This window comes from Anabas testudineus, chromosome 11 (assembly GCF_900324465.2).
Source record: "Anabas testudineus chromosome 11, fAnaTes1.2, whole genome shotgun sequence".
In the NCBI taxonomy this organism is placed as follows: domain Eukaryota; kingdom Metazoa; phylum Chordata; class Actinopteri; order Anabantiformes; family Anabantidae; genus Anabas; species Anabas testudineus.
In genome coordinates, this window is record NC_046620.1 from 1,156,498 (window position 1) to 1,169,602 (window position 13,105).

General features: G+C 38.1%; 2 protein-coding genes and 2 long non-coding RNA genes across 4 annotated transcripts; all 4 read left to right on the forward strand.

Moving 5' to 3' along the window:
- Positions 1 to 95: 95 nt before the first annotated feature.
- LOC113155252 lies at positions 96 to 3,063 on the forward strand. The gene is made up of 6 exons (XM_026349870.1): positions 96 to 162; positions 447 to 716; positions 1,186 to 1,458; positions 2,133 to 2,230; positions 2,307 to 2,387; positions 2,627 to 3,063. The coding sequence occupies exons 1-4, from the start codon at positions 96 to 98 to the stop codon at positions 2,219 to 2,221; spliced, it is 699 nt and encodes a 232-aa protein (XP_026205655.1). The 3' UTR covers positions 2,222 to 2,230; positions 2,307 to 2,387; positions 2,627 to 3,063.
- Positions 3,064 to 7,024: 3,961 nt separating this feature from the next.
- On the forward strand, positions 7,025 to 7,828 carry LOC113155285. Its single transcript, XR_003298115.1, has 3 exons — positions 7,025 to 7,089; positions 7,166 to 7,246; positions 7,486 to 7,828. It is a non-coding gene; the product is annotated as an uncharacterized LOC113155285 (long non-coding RNA).
- A 1,761-nt stretch (positions 7,829 to 9,589) lies between these two features.
- LOC113153577 (transcriptional regulatory protein AlgP-like) lies at positions 9,590 to 11,993 on the forward strand. Its single transcript, XM_033326258.1, has 5 exons — positions 9,590 to 9,650; positions 9,933 to 10,070; positions 10,745 to 10,846; positions 11,469 to 11,846; positions 11,944 to 11,993. The coding sequence occupies exons 1-5, from the start codon at positions 9,590 to 9,592 to the stop codon at positions 11,991 to 11,993; spliced, it is 729 nt and encodes a 242-aa protein (XP_033182149.1).
- A 237-nt stretch (positions 11,994 to 12,230) lies between these two features.
- On the forward strand, positions 12,231 to 13,105 carry LOC113155289. Its single transcript, XR_003298118.1, has 3 exons — positions 12,231 to 12,312; positions 12,566 to 12,619; positions 12,978 to 13,105. It is a non-coding gene; the product is annotated as an uncharacterized LOC113155289 (long non-coding RNA).

The window sequence follows — 13,105 nt, forward strand, 5'->3', positions numbered from 1 at the left end:
TGAGTATTTCTGTTAGATGTATGACCACTTCCTGTTCCGAGTTTCAACAGAAGCTGAAGTCAAACTTTATTCTGATCATTTCAGTGTTTGTCAGGATGAAGATGAAGATGAAGATCTACAGCTGCCTGTTAGTCTTAGTTCTGGGCTGTAACGTCACTGCAGGTAAAAACTTTCACATTAATCAGTCTCTCTGTGCTTTGATGTTTTGTCTCATCTTACATTTAAAGTTTTCTCCTGTTCCACCGTGATCCAGTATCAGTATAAACTCAACTCTACTGAACTGATCCAGTACATTAATAATAGTAACTCAGTACAAACTGTCCGTACTAAACCTGGAGGTTCTGTGTCAGTGAAAACAACTTTAACAAGGTCAGATCCACTGAGCTCTCACTGTATCTGACAGGTAAATGTAAAATCTCTTATTATAACTTTTGATTCTTTTACAGAAATAATCCATGAAGTCAAAGAGAAGCAGCACGTCACTCTGCGTTGTCCTCACTCTGTGGAGGGTAAAGTGACGTGGAGCAGAGAGATTAATGGAAACAAAGTCGACATATTTACTATTGATGGAGACAGAGAGACAAGATACAATGATCCAGGAAGACGATACAGTTCACAGACAGATAAATCACTGACCATCAACAGAGCTGTTCTCTCAGACAGTGGAAAATATTTCTGTAATAATGAACCAGCTGTGGAGCTGAAAGTGAACCAAGGTAACAATTAATGATGTTTTCTTCAACAAGTTCAGATGAGACTCTGTGTTCAAGTAGTTTCTGTAAAGTAGATTTGTTCTTTCTCCAAACATGTTTTGCTCTGTATAATTTTATCAGTACAATAGAAACATCAGCAGCGACAACAGTAAATTCAAACAGTCTGACTTCCTGACTTCTTGTTGTAACATTCAAGGTTTATGAAAACTGACAATTGCTGTTGATGCGTGGTAGTTCAACAAACCTTTAGAACCACAAAGTTCCTGTTTTAGCTTCTGTTGAAACTGAGGTCTGAATTTATTTTTAGTGCTGATCTTTTCAGTCCGTCTGCAGCTTCTTGTCGATCTCACTGCTGTGATGTTTAGATACTGTCACAAACCACATTCTGAACTAAACAACATGGTTCACGGCCTGAAGTGTATTTAGGATTTTTATTTATAAAAAGTTTTAAATTTGAAAATTATTTTTACAGAAATAATCCATGAAGTCGTTGAGGAGAATCAGTCGGTCACTCTTCGTTGTCCTCACTCTGTGGAGGGTCGAGTGTTCTGGAGCAAAGATGGAGACAAAGGAGCCATAATGACAGTTGATGATGACAAAGAGATAAAATACATTCATGATCCAGACAGACGATACAGTTCATCAGCAGATAAATCACTGAACATTAACAGAGCTGTTCTCTCAGACAGTGGACGATACTCATGTAATAATAAATCAGCTGTGGAGCTGGAAGTGATCAGACCAGGTAACATCCAACTTTATCTCTGTTGATGTTCTACTTTTATTTCTCTTGTTTCAACATCAATTCTCTGAGATTTAAAATTTCATTTTCTTGACTTTTAACTTAAATATTAATTCTGTATTAATGATGGACAAGACTGTTTTCATGTGATTTCATATTAATGACAACCACACTACAGTACAGACAACGTATTACTTTAACATTTACTTCTGTAAGTTTAAGGTTTAAGTTTTACTGAGAAAAGCTGAGCAGACAACAAGCTCTGACTGTTGCTGCATGAAAAATAATTAAGGGAAGAAATGTAAATTCTAATTAGCCACTGTAATTAATGCATTTTGGATAAATGACTTTAATTCTGTTTTTATAGTGTTATTTCCTCTAATCAACCCAAAAGGTGACAAGCCAATAACAACAACAACAACAACAACAACAACAACAACAACAACACCAACAACAACAACAACTACAACAACAAAAACAAGAAAAACAGCAAAAACAACACAAACACCACCAAGAACAACCACTTCTACCAATCTGTCGTTCAGTACGTGCTGCATTCAGGTTTTTAAGTTGTGAGGAAACAGTTGTTTTAATGAACATGAATTAATCTTCATCCAACTCGTTACAGTCAACAATGATTTATTTGTTGTAAAATCTAATTGAACTTTTCCACACAGGGATCAAGACACCACCACCACCACCAACAACAACAACAACACAACACCACCACCACCAACTTGTCCTTCTTCTCCATCAGCTCCACTAGGAACCACAGGTAGGATCACAACAGATCAGCTTGTTGACTCATCATCAGATCACAGGTTTGACTCTGATGTTTCCTTCTCCTCCAGATCTGATGTTTGTTCGAACTGTGTTTGGAATCATGTATTTAATCATCATGATCAGCATCACTGCTGTTACCTGGAGAGAAGGTGAATACAGTTTAACCTGAAGGTGTTTGTGCTTCTCAAAATGTTCAGTTTGTCTCATAAAACCACAAAGAATCACTTCTAATGATGCTGTGGAATCAACTGCTGCTTTATATTATATGTGTATTATAGTAAAAATCTACTATTGTGAAAGATCAAGACATGTTTGAACAGTTGACACTGAATGAAAAGTTACAGCTGAAGTGAATTCAAATATTCTCCATCATCTTCTTCTGTTGTAGCTGAACAGATACAGAAACAGAGGAGACAGCGAGCAGAGACTTAACATGAGCTCTGAGCCTCCAACATGTGGGACAGAAGTGAAGACGCCTGTTTGATTAAAGCTTAAATATGTGTTCAACTTACAGTTCATGCTTTTATTTTTTTATTGTTGCAGATGTAACAGTGAGTGTTGAGATGTGTGTCTGAAGAACTAACTGAAGACAAACACATTCTACAACACGATGTGTGTGAATGTGAATAAAATGACATAACTGTAAAATGCTGTAAATCTACTTTTACACATGAGATAACACACAGATGAGGCAGAAACTCTAAAAGCAGTGAGGTGTTGTTGTGTTTGTGGTCCAGTCTGGAGGAGTTGGGAGTTTTACAAACCACCAGGTGGTGTTGTCCTCAAAGAGTAAGAGCAGAGCGCCATCTACAGCTGAGTGTAACAGCAGAAAAACAGTTGTTCATGTTTGAAGTTGACAGAACTGAAGTCACATAGAAATCATCAATATGAATATTAACATGAACCTGTGTGTGTGTGTGTGTGTGTTTCCCTTTGATTGACCTTGAATTAATTCCTGCTCAGCTGTTTTTACCCCACAGTCCTGTTAAAAACAGTGAAGTAGTTCAAATTCTAATTCATGTCTCATCATTCAATAAAACATATTAGAACATCATGAACATGTTGTCTAACACTATATTAAATTCTGCTGCATTAATTAACTCATGAACACTGAGAAATCTCTTCTTCTTCTGTGGTTTCAGTATTTGTCCTCTGTTCACCAGGTTCTAATGATCATGAGCATGTTTCATCTTTATCTAAATGTCATCCTGTGTTTGTACAAAGCTTGAAGAAACTGTGTGTTTGAAACCACAGTGACTCTCTGAGATTAGTGACACTGAACCTCAACCTGAACATTTCACTGAGGTCTGATGGGGTTTTCTGATTCACTCTCCTGATGTGTGAAACTACATCATTCACTGAGGTCCTGATCCGTCTGTTACACCACCTGTACTTTGTGTTGCTGCCTCCTGGTGGGGGGGTCACTGTCCTCGTGTCCTCTGACTGGTGGATGTGTGCAGAAGGAAAAACAACCTGCATGTATGTTGTTGCACATTTAATTCACTCCACAGCTGGACAGTGTGATGTGTTACTATGACAATGAGTTTAATATTTAATAGTGATGAACAGGTGAACAGGTGAAAAGGTGAACAGGTGAACAGGTGAAAAGGTGAACAGACTGAGGTCAAAAACAAGACCAGGACCAAGAACAAACAGCACAGGTGACATCTAGTGGCTGGATGGAGAATAACAGGTATGACCACTTTGAAGGAAATGATGTGGTACTGAATGAATCAACCTTAAACTTCTGCCAGGTTGAGTTTGTTCAGCTTCCTGCTCTCCAGTACAGTACATGTGTCAGTCCTGAGACAGACTGATGCTCAGCTCCTGTGAGGATGTCGACACATTTCTTTTGTGGTTTAACATGTTTCTAATGTTCTGAACCTGATCCTCAGCTCCAACATGGACCTGCTTCATGTTTTATGTTCAGCAGGTCCAGATCTCCTCACACATATGTTTCACCTGTGTAACAGTTCCTGCTGTGCCAGACAAACTGACCTGTGACCTCTTCTAGTCTTCTCCTGAACCGCTGCTGCTCAGGACTCCTGGATAGTTATTAAAAAGTTCTGACCTGCAACAACAAAGACTAACGAACAGCTGTAGACGTTCACCTTCAACCTGACACAGACATTATAACCGTATGAAGATGTTAAGAAGTCGCTGCATGATCCACAACCTGTACACATGGAGCCACAAACTTTCCACCAAACACTAAACAATGAGCTGAAATTCACTGTAAATAGATTCAGATGATTCATTTCTACATTACAATTTCATTTACTGTAATTGTAAAAATATCAAAAGCAGCTTTACGGTAAACTTGAAAAGACCCAAAGACAAAGTTTCAGACTGTGAAGCAGTCCTGAAAATAACCAGGTCATCAGGTCTGATAATGTTCTTCTGTCTTACACGCTCTCTAATATTAGTTAGTTTAATCATTAGACTAAATAAATACAGGACGTATTTAGAAAAGTCACCTGACAGCTACAGAGAACCCGGACCCTGTTTCAGAGGTAGATGAGGTCTGAAGAACTACAGCTATCTGTTCAGTTCACAGGAACCATCAGTGCTCAGTGACCCCAAAAAAGACAAGCTACTAATATATCCTCACAATGTGTGAGTTTCTGTTCTCAGCTCAGCTCAGCTCAGAAACTGCATCAGTAGTTCAGTCACTTCAGTGTTTGTCAGGATGAAGATGAAGATGAAGATCTACAGCTGCCTGTTAGTCTTAGTTCTGGGCTGTAACGTCACTGCAGGTAAAAACTTTCACATTAATCAGTCTCTCTGTGCTTTGATGTTTTGTCTCATCTTACATTTAAAGTTTTCTCCTGTTCCACCGTGATCCAGTATCAGTATAAACTCAACTCTACTGAACTGATCCAGTACATTAATAATAGTAACTCAGTACAAACTGTCCGTACTAAACCTGGAGGTTCTGTGTCAGTGAAAACAACTTTAACAAGGTCAGATCCACTGAGCTCTCACTGTATCTGACAGGTAAATGTAAAATCTCTTATTATAACTTTTGATTCTTTTACAGAAATAATCCATGAAGTCAAAGAGAAGCAGCAGGTCAAGTTGAACTGTCCTCACTCTGTGGAGGGTAAAGTGACGTGGAGCAGAGAGATTAATGGAAACAAAGTCGACATATTGACTATTGATGGAGACAAAGAGACAAGATACAATGATCCAGGAAGACGATACAGTTCACAGACAGCTAAATCACTGACCATCAGAAGAGCTGTTCTCTCAGACAGTGGAAAATATTTCTGTAATAATGAACCAGCTGTGGAGCTGAAAGTGAACTCAGGTAACATCCAAGTTTATTAATGATGTTTTCTTCAACGTTTCTGTTGATATTCTTATGTTTTTTTAATTTATCATTAACTTTCCAGAAATGTTAACAGTAAATTCAAACACAGTCTGACTTCCTGACTTCTTGTTGTAACATTCAAGGTTTATGAAAACTGACAATTGCTGTTGATGCGTGGTAGTTCAACAAACCTTTAGAACCACAAAGTTCCTGTTTTAGCTTCTGTTGAAACTGAGGTCTGAATTTATTTTTAGTGCTGATCTTTTCAGTCCGTCTGCAGCTTCTTGTCGATCTCACTGCTGTGATGTTTAGATACTGTCACAAACCACAGTCTGAATTAAACAACGTGGTTCACGGCCTGAAGTGTATTTAGGATTTTTATTTATGAAAAGTTTTGAATTTGAAAATTATTTTTACAGAAATAATCCATGAAGTCGTTGAGGAGAATCAGTCGGTCACTCTGCGTTGTCCTCACTCTGTGGTGGGTCGAGTGTTCTGGAGCAAAGATGGAGACAAAGGAGCCATAATGACAGTTGATGATGACAAAGAGATAAAACACATTCATGATCCAGACAGACGATACAGTTCATCAACAGATAAATCACTGAACATTCACAGAGCTGTTCTCTCAGACAGTGGACGATACTCATGTAATAATAAACCAGCTGTGGAGCTGGAAGTGATCAGACCAGGTAACATCCAACTTTATCTCTGTTGTTTTCCTGCTTTTTAATAATAAATTCACCACATTTTTGTTTCCGTACAAAATATGACGACTTCATGGTCAAAATAGAAAATGTAATATTGAACGTCCTGTTGCTTCGGTCATTGCAGCAGCTTCATGTTGTATTTGTACATTTCTTTCAGATTGAAACGGAAAGTTTAAAACTGTTAAAATTTGAGGTTAAAATCTAACTAGTTGGAAGAAAAAAACACATTTCAATAAAATAAATGAATAAACACATTTATCAAACACTAATATTAATTAAAATATAAATCCACAGCTTCAGGTACAAGATGGAGGATCTGTTCTCTCTTCGTCATATGTTGACAACTGACTTATCCAGATCAGATCATTGAGGACTGAGCATAAGTCTGATTATTGTGGTTCCTCCAAACTGGTTTTAACTCTCAGTACAGGTACAGGAGAACTTAATACAGAACACACATTAATCCTCAAACTGCTTTTTAAAAACTGATGAACTTGATGATAATTAACAGGTTTAATTTAGTCTGATATTATGAAAAAGACACAAAACAACACAAACACCACCAAGAACAACCACTTCTACCAGTTTGTCGTTCAGTACGTGCTGCATTCAGGTTTTTAAGTTGTGAGGAAACAGTTGTTTTAATGAACATGAATTAATCTTCATCCAACTCGTTACAGTCAACAATGTTTTATTTGTTGTAAAATCTAATTGAACTTTTCCACACAGGTAACAAGACACCACCACCACCAACAACAACAACAATACAACAGCCACCACCAACTACAACTCCTCCTTCTTCTCCATCAGCTCCACTAGGAACCACAGGTAGGATCACAACAGATCAGCCTGTTGACTCATCATCAGATCACAGGTTTGACTCTGATGTTTCCTTCTCCTCCAGATCTGATGTTTGTTCGAACTGTGTTTGGAATCATGTATTTAATCATCATGATCAGCATCACTGCTGTTACCTGGAGAGAAGGTGAATACAGTTTAACCTGAAGGTGTTTGTGCTTCTCAAAATGTTCAGTTTGTCTCATAAAACCACAAAGAATCATTTCTAATGATGCTGTGGAATCAACTGCTGCTTTATATTATATGTGTATTATAGTAAAAATCTACTATTGTGAAAGATCAAGACATGTTTGAACAGTTGACACTGAATGAAAAGTTACAGCTGAAGTGAATTCAAATATTCTCCATCATCTTCTTCTGTTGTAGCTGAACAGATACAGAAACAGAGGAGACAGCGAGCAGAGACTCAACATGAGCTCTGAGCCTCCAACATGTGGGACAGAAGTGAAGACGCCTGTTTGATTAAAGCTTAAATATGTGTTCAACTTGCAGTTCATGGCTTTATATTTTTATTTTTGCAGATGTAACAGTGAGTGTTGAGATGTGTGTCTGAAGACCTCATACAACACGATGTGTATATATATCTTTTATGTTTCTGCTGAAATCTTGACTGATGTTTTTAGCCCAATTCAATTAATACACATTAAATATTGTTCAGGTAGAATCTGATTTAGATTCACATTTCCATTGTACAATTATACCCTTAGTATTTCTACTACACACAATAATAATAATAATAAGAAGAAGAAGAAGAAGAAGAAGAAGAAAAAGAATAAATACCTGATGTAGGTGTAGAGTTGGATCAGTAATAATTATTGTATGTTTGTGTGGTACTACACCACAATATTAAAGTACTTTATTAAAGTAAGGAAAGTGATTCAAATTCTACTTTTATGTCACTTCAATAAAACATGTAACATAAAGAAAGTGTTATTAGGCTATGTTTGAAAGGAAGGAAAAACAACCTGTATATCGGATTTAATTTACTCCACAGCTGGACAGTGGGTTTTAAGTGAGTTTAATATTTGTTAGTGATGAACAGATGAATTCAAAAACGAGACCAGGACCAACAACAAACAGCACAGGTGACAAGTGGTTTGGAAACATTGTGGTGACATCTAGTGGTTGAATAGAGAATAGCAGTTTTATATATATATATATATATATATATATATATATATATATATATATATATATATATATATATATATATATACAGTTTGCTGCTGTTACATAAAACCTAAAAAGTCATCTGCACATCAGCTGCGTCACATCAAAGACTGTTAATTTTCTTTAGTTTTGCTGGATGTAAATGACTAAATCATTTCTAGTGCTCAGTATTAGACTGAATTTAAGTCTTTCAGAGGGATGATTCCTCAAAAGCTGCACATTAGAGCTTATTATTCCTCTTTAATTCAGATTGGTGATTGTAGCAGTGTGACAGTTCCACCTTAAACCAGTCTACCTTAAAAGTGTGCCAGGTTGAGCTTGTTCAGCTTCCTGCTCTCCAGTACAGTACATGTGTCAGTCCTGAGACAGACTGATGCTCAGCTCCTGTGAGGATGTCGACACATTTCTTTTGTGGTTTAACATGTTTCTAATGTTCTGAACCTGATCCTCAGCTCCAACATGGACCTGCTTCATGTTTTATGTTCAGCAGGTCCAGATCTCCTCACACTTATGTTTCACCTGTGTAACAGTTCCTGCTGTGCCAGACAAACTGACCTGTGACCTCTTTCAGTCTTGATGTAAATAGATTCAGATGATTCATTTCTACATTATAATTTCATTTACTGTAATTGTAAAAATATCAAAAGCAGCTTTACGGTAAACTTGAAAAGACCCAAAGACAAAGTTTCAGACTGTGAAGCAGTCCTGAAAATAACCAGGTCATCAGGTCTAATAATGTTCTTCTGTCTTACATGCTCTCTAATATTAGTCGTCCGTTAGTGACAGAGGTAGATGAGGTCGCAGACGTGCAGTGGCCATATTAAGTCGTCATCACAGTGTTAAAGCCTCCTCTTTAGAAATAGTTTGGTTTAACATGTCATCCTCTCACGTACGAGCTTTTCCTTTGTGTCACATTCTGCTCTTCATCAGTCTCATGAACTCGATCTATCTTGTTTTCTGCTAACACTGTCTCACTTTTCCTGTAACTCCTGCTGTAAGTTGCTTTGTTAACAGCGTCTGACAAACACTGAGCACTTAATCACGTTTTAATGTTCAGACACTGAAAGAGTCAAATCACAAGGTGCTGGAATGAATGGATGAGGTCTATTTTTCCTAATGTGTTGTCCTTCAGCATGATGTGTTGGATGTATTCTATCCGTTCAGTTAACAGGAACCATCAGTGCTCAGTAACCACAAAGAAGAGGCCAGAAATATATCCTCCGAATGTGTGAGTTCCTGTTCTCACCTCAGCTCAGAAACTGCATCAGTAGTTTGTTCAGTCTCTTCAGTTTGTGTCAGGATGAAGATGAACATCTACATCTGCCTGTTAGTCTTTGTTCTGGGCTGTAAAGTCGCTGCAGGTAAGAACTTTTAATAATGATTCAACAATCCTGTACAATACTCCTAATATAATACTACTACTACTACTACTAGTACTAGTACTCATTTAATCTGTGTGCTGCCGTCTGACCCTGTAAAGAGCGTCTCACACATTGTGTCCGTAAATGTGTGAGACGCAGCTTGAACAGAGTCACTAGTAACATAAACTGTTTCCACAGAGCTGAAAGTTCAACTACAGGCGGGAACACTTAATATAATCTTTCTGTCTGTACTTACAGTGACTTTAACTTTAACACCTGCAGCAACAACAGCAACTTCAAAACCTGCAGCAACTTCAAAACCTGCAACAACTTCAGCAACTTCAAAACCTGCAGCAACAGGACAAGTCACCACACGTGTTCCAGTGTCACTGACTGCATCATCATCACTGACAAACACAGGTAGAATTACAAAAAACTAATTTAATCTTTAATAAGTGAACATTTCTATTAAATCCAGAATTTAATTCACCTACCGATGGAAATCCCGTCTGAACAGCTTCCTCCACTCAGTCAACCAGCGAGCAGCCGTCGATCCCACGTCAGTGAGAACATTTTAAATCAATATGAATTCAACAGTCACTAAATGAGTTTTTATACATGAAGTAAAACTATGTTTAATAACAGCTGTAGTAAAATATAAAGTACAGTATCTACTGTGAAATGTACTGATCAGTACGACAACAGTCCTCCTGTCTGGATGTTTTATTGAGGTTGTTGTCACTTCTGACTTTGTCTTCCATGTCCTCTAAAGTCCAGACAAAGCTTTGTGGTTTGGTCGTAGTGATAACTGCTAATTTCCTCCTCCTCTTCATCGCCCTCATCATCATCACCTTGTCTGTACTTACAGTGACTCTCTGCCTCCACTGAGAGCACTAGACTTCCTAAGATATGTTTTAACAAACAGTATTTTAATTTTTATTTTGTGAGGCTGATTATGTTGGAAATTAAATAATATGTATCGTGAATTATCAGAGAAACACGACATTGTTCCCTTTTCAATCACTGAGAGACCTGTTGTCACGTTCTGCATTGAGGTTGTTATAATGTACATTTCTGTGTTATGTGTCTCACAGAACATCTTAACAACCAAACAACAGCTACAACAAGACGAACAACGGCGACGACTCACACAGAGTCAACATCTGCAGCGTCATCACTGAACCTGACAAACACAGGTAATCTGGTAGAAAGGTGAAGACGAACCACAGTAAGGAAACTAAGATTTACCAAAAACTAGTTCCAGCTGATGATGTTTTATAAAATGTGCCTGATTGTTACCAACAGTTAAAACGACGGAGTCAACAAGTGATCGACCTTTGACCCAACGTCAGTGACATCATATTCAAATTATTTAGTTATGGAACAGAAACTTAGAGACGTTTCAAAAGTCAGACGATGAGACATCGTTTTACATTTGACCTCAGTCTCTCGAAGCTTCCTGGCGTCCAAACATGACTCATCAGTATTTTTCTGCTGACCTTCTCAAATCCAGGGGTCAACCTGATCGACCTCTCTGTGCGGAGGTACAGATGATGACACTGCCAGCTTAGTTAGGTTAGAGTTAACTGGTGAATTGCTCTCAGGTCGTGGGTTGTCTGTCTCTGGATGTCAGGGTGTACCTGGTGGTGGCTCCATCATCATAAACACTTACAAGAGGACAAGTGGTTGTGATGATGAACGATGGATTTTAATAGTGTAGCTTCTGCAGCACATCACCCCTCTGTTGGTGGAGGAACAGTTTCCAGGTTTGTTGTATTGTAACATGAATTTCTGTGTTACTTCCTTCGTCCCTCACAGGAGGTCCTAACAACCAATCAACATCAACAAGGGCAACACAAGAAACAACAGCAACTTCAAAACCTGCAGCAACTTCAGCAACTTCAAAACCTGCAGCAACATCAGCAACTTCAAAACCTGCAACAACTTCAGCAACTTCAAAACCTGCAACAACTTCAGCAACTTCAAAACCTGCAGCAACATCAGCAACTTCAAAACCTGCAGCAACTTCAGCAACTTCAAAACCTGCAGCAACATCAGCAACTTCAAAACCTGCAACAACTTCAGCAACTTCAAAACCTGCAACAACTTCAGCAACTTCAAAACCTGCAGCAACAGGACAAGTCACCACACCTGTTCCAGTGTCACTGACTGCATCATCATCACTGACAAACACAGGTAGAATTACAAAAAACTAATTTAATCTTTAATAAGTGAACATTTCTATTAAATCCAGAATTTAATTCACCTAATGATGGAAATCCCGTCTGAACAGCTTCCTCCACTCAGTCAACCAGCGAGCAGCCGTCGATCCCACGTCAGTGAGAACATTTTAAATCAATATGAATTCAACAGTCACTAAATGAGTTTTTATACATGAAGTAAAACTATGTTTAATAACAGCTGTAGTAAAATATAAAGTACAGTATCTACTGTGAAATGTACTGATCAGTACGACAACAGTCCTCCTGTCTGGATGTTTTATTGAGGTTGTTGTCACTTCTGACTTTGTCTTCCATGTCCTCTAAAGTCCAGACAAAGCTTTGTGGTTTGGTCATAGTGATAACTGCTAATTTCCTCCTCCTCTTCATCGCCCTCATCATCATCACCTTGTTCACTGGGAGATCCAGGTTCAACAGTCAAGGTGAGTAAAGATGTTAATCTGAAAATCAAAGTAGAACTCAAAACTCCAATGTTTCTTCTACTGTTTCTTCTAATCAAAGGTTTTACATTTGAAATGTTGATGTTGAAAACAGTCGAACCGAGTGGTGGAGCCTCATCCAGCTTTTCTTTAAAGCATCTTTCACAGCTACATGACATCAAATGCCTGACATCATCAGTTGGTCAATGACTATTGAATGGATTACTAACGTAATGTTTCTAATTGTGTTTGGCAGGAAATAGAGACATGTCCAACATCTATGAGGAGGTACAGGCTGGACCTACTAATGGTGAGAGTTGATAGGTGTAGAGACACGTGCCTTTTAAAGAGGAGTCATCAAGTCTTAACATGACTTGGCTGAGAAATGCTACAGACCAGCACCTCTCCACTCTCAGTGGACTCAGTTAACATGTCGCTGTGTTGACGTTTCATTCTGGTTTATATATATATAGAGTGATACTAATCACACGTTCAACTGGATCAAGCAGTGTTGAACTGCAGAGATATAAAAGGACAAATAGTCTGGATGTGGAGTCAAAGTGTCCTCACAGGTCATTATTAATATGAGCTCCTACTTCTGCACTGCAGCAGATAAGAGTTGAATGAAGTCAGTGATTATTCTGTTAACTGCAGTTTCTCCTCTTCAGGTGCATCGCGGCAGATGAACGCCACCTATGTTTTACTCTGGCAACACACAAAACCTGAAAACAACAACAACCAATAACTTCTCAGCTTTACCTGAATAATTTATCAAGGAAAATATAGAAATACATGG

What these genes read in the sequence shown, in the direction of transcription:
- LOC113155252 (XM_026349870.1), top strand. Translation starts at nt 96, where the DNA reads ATGAAGATGAAGATGAAGATCTACAGCTGCCTGTTAGTCTTAGTTCTG. An exon ending in GGGCTGTAACGTCACTGCAG is followed by an intron (nt 163 to 446) that starts GTAAAAACTTTC and finishes ATTCTTTTACAG; the next exon opens with AAATAATCCATGAAGTCAAA. An exon ending in GCTGGAAGTGATCAGACCAG is followed by an intron (nt 1,459 to 2,132) that starts GTAACATCCAAC and finishes TTTTCCACACAG; the next exon opens with GGATCAAGACACCACCACCA.
- LOC113153577 (XM_033326258.1), top strand. Translation starts at nt 9,590, where the DNA reads ATGAAGATGAACATCTACATCTGCCTGTTAGTCTTTGTTCTGGGCTGT. An exon ending in GGGCTGTAAAGTCGCTGCAG is followed by an intron (nt 9,651 to 9,932) that starts GTAAGAACTTTT and finishes TAACACCTGCAG; the next exon opens with CAACAACAGCAACTTCAAAA. An exon ending in ATCATCACTGACAAACACAG is followed by an intron (nt 11,847 to 11,943) that starts GTAGAATTACAA and finishes CCGTCTGAACAG; the next exon opens with CTTCCTCCACTCAGTCAACC.